We start from the raw sequence: 12,352 nt of genomic DNA on the forward strand, positions 1-12,352 counted from the left end.
GAGATGGATGGGCCCACAGGGATCTGTGAGGTGATGGGGATGGACAAGAATTGTGGCATGGGGGGTGTCCTGGCCTTTGACCCCTCACAGGCCTCACAGGTCCTCATTGCATGGGTCCCTCACACCCCTGGGGAATGCCCATCACAAGGACACAAGGACAGAGGAGGAGGATGTTGTATAAAGTCCTATCATCAGAGCCAACGAGGTGGCAGGAGGACCCAGAGAGTGTTGGGGAGCCAGGTCTTTAGCAGACTCACGTCCTCCGTACTGTCAGCAGAATGAGCTTCCCGTCCAAGCCCAACTGCTCTTTCCCCAGCGCAAGCCCCAGCACACACGACCCCACATCTCTGTGGTCTCCCTGCCCCTGTTTTCCTGGGGACCTTGAATCCTCTCATCCTGGGTCCTGGCCCTCTCTGAGTCGGGGTGGGGTGGGGTGTCCCAGATATGCAGACGGGATATCACAAAGAAATCCTTCTAAACTTATTAAGGGGTGTTTTAGGATAGGCCAGTTCTCTTTCCTCTTACCATTTCTAAACCACTGGCTTTTGTCCTCACTCTCCACATTCTGGAAGTTCTCATACTTCATTGACATGCTTGGCCCAACACCGAAGCTGTCAGAGCTGAAACAGACAGAGGTAGCACAAACGGGGAGGCTGGGGCCAGCTGGTGCCGATGTCAGGGCTGGAGCTGAGGTTCCAGTTGAGAAGCGCCTGGCCTCACAGCTGGGAATGGGAAAGGACCTGGGTTTGCAGTCTGGATTACAGTGGGCTCAAGACTGGGGTTTGAACTGGGGTGGGGTGAGTTTGGGACTAAAGATGGAGGAGAAGTTGGAACAAAATATACTGCCAGGATCAGATCTATCTGTGTGGCAATCCCTGCTGGGATTGGGGCTGACCCTGATGTGGGGGCCATGGATGAAGTCGGACCTAAACTTCGTACTAAAGCTGGAAATAGTTGAGCTCATCCTCAGTTGGGACTGGGGCTAACATTCCAGTTGACTGAAGGTGGAGGTGCCATCCTGGATAACAGACCCCGCGAGGCAGGAAGAGAATGCAACACGCCCACTCACGACGTTCCATTGGGCAATGACATCTCCAAGTTGCCCCTTCTCCATCTTCCCATTTAGATCCACAGTCCTTCTCTGCTTCCTCTGACGTCCTCCCTGGTCCCTCGGTCTCACCTGCATCCCCAGCCCAGTTACCTGTGGCGAGCTGGGAGGCTGTGGCTCTCGGGATCTCAGGGCAGCAAAGATCAGAACTGGAAAAACGAAACGCTGGAGAGTGGGGTAGAGGCGAGGGAAGGAGGAGCCATAGAAGAAACTGAATTCCCGCCGGTCTTTGTGTCTGTGAGCCTGGAGTCTATCCTCTGGAATCTCCTACTTCCTCAACTATGGGCAGTAAACAAGGAGAAGGAATTGAAATCGCAACACAGGCAGAGATTGCGTGGGGGCGCGGGGTGCGGGGAGTTTGTGATGGAGCCAGCTCTGTTCTTCTCCCAGCTGTGCCTTCTCCCTTTCCACTTTTTCCAGCCCCCCAACTTCCTCATTTGTACCATATGGGTGAGGGAAGCTGCACAATTTAGCTTTTCACTTCCTGTATCTGAATTTCCTAGAACTGTTGGTGTTTCCGGGATTGCATACCTGGTCCGGAGGAGCCCACTGCTCTGCTGCTGCTCAGTCTTCACCCAAGTCCCTGGCCTTCCTCTGGAGTCTCAACCCTCAAGGTGCCCCAGCTCTGGCGGAACTCTTTTCACTCTGCGTAAAAGGAGGAGAGAGGGTGATGGAGAATAGGATTTCCTGGTCAGAATGGGAGGGGGGAAGCTGGGGAAAGGAACAAAATTTTTTGATCCTCAAATGTAATGGGAATTGTGTCAGCATTGGCTGCACATTAACCATTCAGTTCCCACAAGAATTTGGGTATTATTGTTATTACTAATTATTTAAAGTGTTTCTTTTTTTAAAAAAGATTTATTTATGCATGCAAGAACTGGGGAACAGGCAAGAGGTATGGGGGTGAGAGGATTCACCAGAGACAGAGTGGGGAGCAGAACAGGTGGACTGACTGAAATACACTACTGAGGGGAGCGGTGGACAAGACAGGAGAGGTCTGCTGTGCCATGTGGGTAGCTCCCTGGCCACGGATCAAACTCGTGCTGCAGTGGCCACAGAGAGCTTCAGTGCTGCATCTTAGCCCCTTACACCACTTGGGAGACCCCAATTTTTGGTATTATTTTGAATGACGGACCATGGCTCAGACCCACTGTGTAACTTGACCAAGATCATAGGTCCAGCAAGTGAAACAGCCAGATTTCAAGCCCAGTGCTGCGTGATACCCTGGTGTGGTCTCCTTCCACAGGCACTGTCTTCATGAACGGGTTTCAACTTCATCCAGCTCACCCATTAAATCCCTCTAAGGGAGCTTCCCTGACTTCATACGCACATTCTTGCAATGAGAAGGAAACATAGTGTGTTGAAAGGTAGAGAAGGAAAGCAAACACAAGTTAGATTATATTTTCTATGTAAATGGAATTGTTGTCTGTAACTTGCTTTTTTATACAAAAACCAAAGCATCAGGGATATTTCTCTACATCACTTCACATAATGTCCTTTATTTTTCTCCATCTCATTTCACAATATCGATCATTTATCATTTCATCATTTATTTATTAAAATTTTCCCTGTTTTGGGCCTCCCCGGTGGCGCAGTGGTTGAGCAATGGGTTGCGAAGCTGCCTGCAGCCTCTGCAGCACCGGTTCGATCCCCGGCTGCTCCCCGGCCACCGGAGGAGGGTCCCACATGGCGCGCAGACCTCTCCTGCCGCCCCTGCTCCCCTCAGCAGTGTCCTTCGGTCCTTCTGCCTGCTCTGCTCCCCACTCTGGCTCTGGTGAATTCTCTCACCCTCCCGCGCTTCTGACTGTACCCAGTGCATGTATAAACAAACAAACAAACAAACAAACAAATAAATAAGTAAATACATGCCTCTTTAAAAAAAAGATTTTCCCTGTTTTAAACATTTAAGTTGTTTCCAGCTTTGTCTTGTCTTCTTGCTTTACTTTTATTTGTTATTTTGATTGGTATTTGTCACAGGGTCTTGGAAGTCCATGCTGAGACTGAGCTTGGGGTGCAGCTATCTATTAAGGATCAATACCTGTGAAAGGAAGGGGAAAGAAGGAGGAGTGGGCACAGAGAGAACCTACACAGCCCTGAAGACCCTAGACAGCCCAGCTCATGCAACCTGGGTCAACCTACAGTGCCAGGTGCAGCTGTCCAGCATGGGGCTGAGCCAGGACCTTTACAACCCCTTGTCGCCCTGTCACCAGACACAGGCCACGCTGGCGGGGAGTGAACTCAGAGAGGGGAGACAGTGGTCTCCCCAGTCCCATGCCTGAGCAACAACTTCTTCCTGGAAAAGGGTGGGGGTGGTGAGGTCTTTGCTAGCTCCTCTCTGCATTGTACTCACACGCTAATCTGGGGATAATCACCACTTCTGCATTGTTGAAGTTCTCCCGCAAAGAACTTGGTATATTTTTCCAGTCACCTATGCACACATTTATTCATCCATTCAACAAGTACTTAGTGGATGTCTGCACACTGCCAGGCACGCTCCTTCAAAAGAGGCATACTTCAGCAGTAAAAGGACAAGAAAGCTTGTCCTCATAGTGGGTGAGCACCCTCATTCTAGTGGGAGACAGATAAACAAAATCAATGACAAAACACACACACACACACACACACACACATATATATATATACGTCTTATGGTGATAAGTGTTATGGAGGAAAATACAGCTGGGAAGTAAAAAAGGGTTGACTTCTAAAGAACTATCTAGAATAGGGTATCAAAAAAGGGCCTTATCAGGAAGGTGACACTTGAGCAAAAGTCTGAAGATGGTGAGGGAGCAAGTCATGAGGGCCTCTAGTGATGAGAAAATATTTTATTGAGCAAATGAATATAATAAATATCCCAGCAGAATTTCCAGCCCAGGTGCAATGAACATTCCAATGCAGGCATAATCAACAAGTTTGCTTACCTACAGCTCCTTTCCTTTCAAGAGTCATGGCCAGGGCCTCAGCACTCATATCTACAAGGTCGGGCAGCCGGCCAAGCTGGTCTCTCTCCAAGGCCATCCCCAAATGCCTGCATCTTTCCCCCCTTGCCTTGCCCCCATGTCTAGGGACTTTGCTGTAAATGGTTGTGCCTGCTGAAAAACGATGTTATCCATGTAACAGATATGGACACATATCTGTGGATATATATGGACACATAGCTGTGTAAAAAAGGAACCCTTGGTCTTTGAGCAGGTGCTCAGAACTTGCACAGGGCTACCCAGGTCTGGGACCTCATGCATGAGTAATAAAGCTTCTCCTGACCTCACTGTTCCTGAAGTACAGCTTGTTCTTCCTCTGCCTGGGTAAAAGGCTAGAATTTATTTCTACAACACCAGGAGGAAGAGTGTTCCAAGACAGAGGGCACAGCAAGTGCAAAGGCCCTGGGGTTGGAGAATGTCTGGTGTGTACCAGGATCATTCATTTACAGAGATGTCAGAGATTTTATAAAGAAGCAAGCAAAGAAGGAGTAATGAGTCACAGAGGAAAACCATGGATTGCCAGTTCTCTAGGGCTTTGTGGGCTATTACTAAGGATTTCTTTTATTCCAAGTTAGAGAGGTGGACTTTGGTGGGTCAGAACAGAAGAGGCAGGATTTTGCTGATTAATTGCATGTGGGTTTCACAAGAACAGTTCTCCTTCTAGTCCCCAAAATAAATTAAACTTTCAATGTTTCCCATAATTGCTGACTGCCCAGGAAAAACAACTTTATCTCACAATGCTGACGCCTAAAGATATGTATGATCTTTTGTGAATATGATAATCTCGTGAAAGAGGTTGGTCCTGCTATGTGAACAGAAAAACAAAAGCTTCTTAAAATGGATAGCCACACCGAATTCCTTTGAATGCCTGCTGTGGTTTTGTTTGCTAAGCCTGTTCTCCCAAAGTGTGATTCCCTTGCAACTTCTTTGCAAGTAAACTTCTGTTCTTCCTCACATGTTTTTGTCTCTGCAATTTCTTCCTTCCACCACCTTTTCCACGATCCCTTGCCCACTCTCAGCACATCAGATGGTCAGGTCACCTGACAGGGTGACCCAAAACTTCATTTCTATAGCCTCCAAGTCCTTTGTGATCCTGTGCTTTTTGGGTCACCGCAATCACCACTGACCTTCATGGTAATGTACACGGGGGTGCAGGTGGCATCCCACAGTAGGCTCAGTTCTTTTCCCTCCATTGTGAAGCAACAGACCCATTTCCCTTCTTGATCAGAATAGATCGCCCCCAAGAAGCACAATCATGGGCATCCCCACCCTAGTGGTATTAGGAGGCGCTCAAAGCAACCAGGGGAGTTCACCTTCAAATTTAAACCAAACCAAGGCTCTATTGCCTAGAGGGGAGCTTCTTTCCTTAGGCCCTAGGACATTCAAAATCCATTGATTCAGATTGCACAGATGAAGCATAAATATTCCTTTCATGAACTACTAGGTGTTCGCTGAGAGGAGACACGCTCTCTTCTGTCGCTCTGCTGTGCCCATGGCTGTGGGGAGACAGCATCACGTTGACCAGTGACTGAAGGCAACGCCCACTCATAGCTCAGCCTGGGAGGTCAGGAAGAGGTGGTCAAGCGAGAAGATTGCCCCACCTTGGCCCCAAGCCTAGGAATATGTCTTTCCAGATGTATTTCTGTGCACATTTCTGTGCCTGTAGGAAGATGTCCACACATGTAGCTTTCTCTGTAAGGTGCTTCTGCTTTTAAATGGGTCTTTAAAAGGGGGTTTCCCCTGCCACTGCCCACCTCCTCTGTTTAAAGGCTGCATGGCGTTCAGCGCTTAAATAGCCAAACTTTTTAAATGATGCCCTTAGTGATGCATTGTTGCAGTGCTTGCCTCTTTGGTTTTATAAATAACGTTGAAGTGAAGAAGTTTACATGTGCTGTTGCGCATGGAAGAAAGTGCTTCTCTTGGTTAGATACCTAGAAGTAGAACTGTTGAGTAGAAATACCTCTCTTAAAGTTTAAAATGGTGTAGGGTTTTCACTTACAGGAGAAATATAGGGGAACCAAAATAAGACATCAAGGGGAAAAAGTGATAACAATACAAAGCACAACAAAACAAAAACAACATACAATTATAAATCAGAGACATCCTGCAGGGGAGGAGGAGGGAGAGGCATCAGAGGGAGGGAGGGAGGAGCACAGGGGGCTGTGGTGATGGTGGACTGGTGCACTGGTGAAGGAAATTCTATGGGGACTACACCTGAGGGGAAAGGAGGGGAAAGCAAACATTGTTTAGAAACGAACAATGATGTGATAGATAGATAGATAGATAGATAGATAGATAGATAGATAGATAGATAGATAGATGAAATGGTACAGGGCCTCCCTGGTTGCACAAGTGGTTAAGTCTCAGCACTATGAAGCTATCAGCAGCCACTGCAGCATGAGCTCGATCCCCGGCCAGGGAGTTGAACTACATGGCGGGCAGACCTTTCCTACCTCACCCACTGCTCCCCTCAGCAGTGTATTTCAGTAGCTCTGCCTGTTCTGCTCCCCACTCTGTCTCTGGTAAATAATCTCACCACCACCACCACCCCCACACACACTTCTGGTCTACACCCCAGCTCTTGTATGCATAAATAAATAAATCTTTAAAAAAATAAAAATAAAAATGGTATAGATAGCTAGATTCAGAGCTAAATTGCCCTGAAAAGATATGACCAATTAATCTTGATATGAGGATACATGATGCCTCTTCCACTCAGCATCGTGTCTGAAAAGCGTCCATGTTGTTTCATGCTGTGACTTACTCATCCTCATTCATGTGGTGTCCTGGTGGTAGCAGGCACAATTACCCAGCCAACCATAGATGAGCGTTTGGCTTATTTTTAGCTTTTCACTATTTTGAATATCACTACTATAAGCAATTTTGTACATGCCTTTTTATAACTATCTGTACACATTTCTGTATTAATTATATGCAGGAGTGAAACTGCTGAGTCATAGGATATACTGTGTTTAGCCTTAGTACATATCGCCAAATGCTTTCTAAAGTGATGGCATCAATTTACAAACCAACCAAAGGTGGGTGAGGTACCAGAGCAACTCCATCCAGCGAATGGTTCATTCCTTTCTCTGTCTTTTTCACCCTTGCCACTTGGAGGATATAGAATGGTATCACTGTGGCTTTAATCAACTTTTTGAGATCTAATTCCTACACAACAAAATGCATCCATTTCGTGTACACAGTTAAGTAAGTTTTATAAATGTATATAGCGGATGAGTCCTGGTGTGTGACGGCAGATGCCATGAGATGTTGTGAGTGGTTTCCCTCCGTGGAATAGGCAGTGCCTTCGGCAGCAGAAGTGGTAGATCATCTGCTGTTGCCAATAATCATCTTTTGCCACTAGCTTGGTGCCCTGCTTGTACTTATTTGTGTTCTGTTGTATTATTTCATTATTTAGTTGTATTTTCTCTTGTGGGCCATGGCTGCAGTGTTTATGTTTTTTAAGGGAAAATTGTATATAACTTACATGTAGACTGTATAGCAGCAAACCCTGAGGGGGTGGATTGTAGGGTAAGTGATTTTCAGGCTTTTCTGCCCTCCTGCCAATAGGATTGCCCTGCCTGATGGGGCACCTGCATTTTGTTACATTGTCATAAGTTATGTTGTTTACTTCTGTGGGCCATGGCAGCAGTATTGAGATATTCACCAAGAGAAGCAGAGACAGGAGAGAGAGAGGAGAAAGAAGGCCAGGAAGCCCAGAGAGAAGACTTGTGGGGGGCTTGGAGGCCTACTGGCTCCTGGCCCCCACTGCACCCTGCCGTGTACCTCGTTGCTTCACTACACATAAAAGCTCAATAAAAGCCTGAAAAAGCCACCGAGGGCTCCAGGACTCTCCTTTACCCGCCTGGTCTGCTCGGATCATAGGAAAACTGCTCAGTGGCCTTCCTGCCCCTACAGCCATTATGAAGGAAGCTATGACCATTTGTGTACAAGTCTTTGTATAAATCTCATTTCTCTTAGTAAATACCTAAAATTGGAATTGCTAGGTTGTATGGTATGTGTGTGTTCAATTTTATAAGAAATTACCAAATTATTTTCCCCAATATTTTTACCATTTTACCTACCTAGAGGCAATATTGGAGAGTTCAGTTACACATCCTTGCCGACAAATGGTATTTTCAGACTATGAAATTGTATCCACTCTAATAGTTCTGTAGTGATAGCTCCTTGAACTTGCGTTTTCCTGATGTATTGGCCATTTGGATATATATATATATATTTTTAATAAGTATGTGTTATTTTTTATTATTTTTTAAAGATTTATTTATTTATTTATACAAGCACTGGGTACAGTCAGCAGTCAGGAGCGCAGGAGGGTGAGAGGATTCACCAGAGCCAGAGCGGGGAGCAGAGCAGGCAGAAGGACTGAAGTACACTGCTGAGGGGAGCAGCGGGTGGCAGGAGAGGTCTGCACGCCATGTGGAACCCTCACCCGGCAGCCTGGGATTGAACCGTTGCGCAGAGGCCGCGGGTAGCTTCGCAACCCAGCGCTCAACCGCTGCGCCGCCAGGGAGGCCCATGGATATCTTTTTTTGCAAAGTTTATATTCGATCTTTTTGTCCATTATTTAAATTTGGTTGTTTGTGTTCTTACTGACTTGTAAGGATTCTTTATATATTCTGGACACAAGTCTCTTCTCAGATATAAGTATTACCAGACTGTGGTTTGCCTTTTCATTTCTTTAACATTGGTTTGCAAAAAATAGATTTTTTTTTTTTCTGCTTCAGATTTATTTGTACAAATAGCACAGGAAGACACCAGTTCCTTGTAGACAGCAGTCTAGGGGTGACACCAGTCTTTCTGTCCTCACACGGGCAGACAGCGTTCTCTATTCTTAAGCCTTTGTGGGGGCCTGAGCACCTTTGGCAGCCTGTGTTCCTTTGGGGACCTGTGCTGCAGCCACATCCTTGGCCTGGGTTTGAGCCTTGCCCTTTGGCCACGAGAGCCTGAGACCCTTGGCGTTGCGGGCACGTGCATGTTTCCCAAGCTTGGGGTGAGCGATGTAGGCAAGTTGGCTGAGTTTGCGGCTCCTGCCCTTTCGGATGTTAGCCCTGACCGTCTTGGTCTTTACAAGGGCCTTGGTAGCCTCAGCATGTGCACTCATAGCCCTGGCATTATTGGCCTGCATCTTCTTCAGGCCCTTCTTGTTATGCTTCTTGGCAAAGCGCGTGTTCCTTAGGAACTTGGGATCCACCCCCTTAAGAGATTCTTATCTTTGGGATCGGGGTTTCTTGATGCCATTTCTGTGCCATTTTCGGGATTGGTTGTGCGTGGTGTGGTCCTTGGACATGGCCATGTCTGCACCCAGGGCCGCAGTTCCCCAGGCGCCTTGAGCTGGAAACGAGGCAAAAAACAGATTTTTAAAATGAAGTCCAAATGGCAATCTTTTCTTTTATGATTCATGTTTTTTGGGGTTTTTTTGGATTTATTTTTATTTATTTATACAAGCACTGGGTACAGTCAGAAGCGCGGGAGGGTGAGAGAATTCACCAGAGCCAGAGCGGGGAGCAGAGCAGGCAGAAGGACCAAAGTACACTGCTGAAGGGAGCAGCGGGCGGCAGGAGAGGTCTGCGCGCCATGTGGGACCCTCCTCCGGTGGCCGGGGAGCAGCCTGGGATCGAACCGGTGCTGCAGAGGCTGCGGGTAGCTTCGCAACCCAGTGCTCAACCGCTGCGCCACTGGGGAGGCCCTGATTCATGTTTTTTTATACTCTAAGAAAACTGCCTACCCACATTTGCAAAGATTTTGTTTTCTTTTATAGTTCTTATAGTTACAGCTTTTGTATGTGTCTATAGACATTCAGAGTTACATTTTTTTCCACATATGTGGTTGTTCTAGCACCATTTATTGAAAATACTTCTTTGTCCATTTAATTACTTTGGTTCCTCTACAAAAAAATCAAGTTATGTGGGTCTCTTCCTGTACCTTCTATTCTGTTCCATTGATTGTATGTCTAACTTTATATATAGGCAAATATTAATGTGTTGTTTACTGTAGCTTTTTTTTAAAAAAGATTTATTTATTTACTTATGCAAGCACTGGATACAGTCAGAAGCACGGAAGGGTGAGAGAATTCACCAGAGCCAGAGCAGGGAACAGAACAGGCAGACTGACGAAATACACTGTTGAGGGGAGCAGTGGGCATGGCAGAAGAGGTCTGTTGCTCTATGTGGGACCCCCACTGGTGGCCGGGAATCGAACCGGTGCTGCAGAGGTTGTGGGCAACTTTGCAGCCCAGCGCTCAACCACTGCACCACCAGGGGAGGCCCTGTTTACTGTAGCTTTATGCTGGCTTGAAGTCAGATAATGTGAGTCTTGCAATCTTACTGTTTTTGTTTTGTTTTGTTTTGTTTTGTTTTTCATAATTATTTGGGCTATTCTAGATTTATTATGTTTCCACATACATTTTAGAATCAGTTTGTCAATTTCTACCCAAAAAAACCTGCTGAGGTTATTCTTGGGTTTGTTTTGATTCTACATATGATGTTTTGGAGAATTGGCATGACAACATTATTAAGTTTTTCAATCCATGAACATATTAAATCAATTTGCTTAGATTTTTTTTTTAGTTGTCTATACATTTCAGCACTCATCCCTGAGTCACATAAGTGGATCTAATCTTCAATTAGTATACCAAAGACCCTGAGAACTGAAATAATGGATAAACTGATATCCATGTCCCCCCGATAACCTCAGAATTGAACTGACATTGAAACCATAACCTACAGAAGTGTGTTGGAACTTAACACCTGAACCTTACCAGGTCAACTGCTGCTAAAACAAAAATATCAATATCCTCCATAGATCTTAAAGAAGACCCACAATCACATAACTTAATATTCAAAATGTCCAGAATACAATCCAAAATTATTTGACATATGGAAAACCACAAGAAGTTCAACTCAGATGGTAAAATGTAATAGATACCAATGCCAAGATGACAAAGATGTAGGAATTCTCTGACAAAGACATTAAAGAAGATATTATAAAAATAATTGAAGTCAATAACGCACTTGAAACAAATATTAACATAGAAAGCCTTAGCTTTTGATTCTAAAGAAGAATCAATTACATGGCAGCACTAAGTATGACATTTAAAATTAAAAACCAGATTAGGTTTATCCCAAGACTACAAAATTGACTTGATATTCAGAAATTTATTAATATAAGCTACCATATTAGTAAGCTAAGAAGAAAATCCACAAATTATATCAATTCACTCAGAATAAGCATTAGACAAAACTCACTACCCTTTCGTGATTTAAAAAAAAAAAAAAAACTTTTCAGCAAATTAGCAGCAGAAGGAAACTTCCTCAACCTAATAAGGGGTATCATATAACTAATAAGTCATTGCACTGTTATTAAATATATTTTCTTGGAATTTTCTGTAGCCATACTTCTAACAATACTTCAGCTATAACATCAGTCTTAATTTCAGATCTCAAAAGTCTAGTCCAGATTAAAGCAAAACTTTAATCTCACATCCAATCAAATCTTTATGCAGTAACAACTCAGGCTGGTCAATGACAGCGCTGCAGCAGACACGATAAGGGTTTTGTTCAGATCCTTTCAGATTCCTTCTTCCTTTTCATGCACACTGGCTTCCAGTGTGATTTTTTCTGAACAGGCAGAATTTATGTCCCTTTGTCACAAGACTTCCCTCCAGCTTCCAGACCAAGCTTCACCTGGCCAGAGAGCATTCACAGAATACTCAGAATTTACAATCTGACAACCACAGGCAGCACTTAACCAATGACTGCAGGTGCTAAGGTATTGATACTCCAGATCCCTTGTGTCTGACTGGAACAATTCTGAGATGAGTCCTGTTGAGCTGTTGCCCCACCACCACAGGACTTGGCTTGGTGTTGCCTAAGAATTCTTCCCACTCAACCACTTTCACAAAAGTTCTCCTTCATGGCCCACTCCCATCACACTCTCACTTCCTCTGTCCCTCATCATCCTGCCTCTACTCACTTTTCCTAGGAAGACTTTCTAACATGACTTCCACAAGGATTCTCATTTCTGACTCTGCTTCTGGAGAACTTTGGGCTGTTCTGATCCTCCTTTCTCCTCCTTTTCTCTTCTCCTCATTGATCCTCAAGAGTTGGGACAAAGGGAGATGAGAATGCAAGGTCAAGAGACCCATGATGTGGTGCTACTGTGGAAGTGAAGATGCTCTTCACAGTAGGTCCCAAGGTGGGCCTCCCCTCAGTCTACTGGTGGTGCTTCAGAGACCCCTTTGGGG

At 45.3% G+C, this 12,352-nt stretch overlaps 1 protein-coding gene across 1 annotated transcript; it reads right to left on the minus strand.

The window, feature by feature from the left end:
- Positions 1-8,941: 8,941 nt before the first annotated feature.
- On the minus strand, positions 8,942-9,403 carry LOC311174269 (large ribosomal subunit protein eL29-like; the record flags this gene model as incomplete). The annotated part of the gene is given in 2 exon segments (XM_084238514.1): positions 8,942-9,316; positions 9,320-9,403. Coding segments are annotated over 2 exon segments (459 nt in total).
- Positions 9,404-12,352: the final 2,949 nt, after the last annotated feature.

Source organism: Talpa europaea (assembly GCF_964194135.1).
Source record: "Talpa europaea genome assembly, chromosome: 7".
Lineage (NCBI taxonomy): Eukaryota > Metazoa > Chordata > Mammalia > Eulipotyphla > Talpidae > Talpa > Talpa europaea.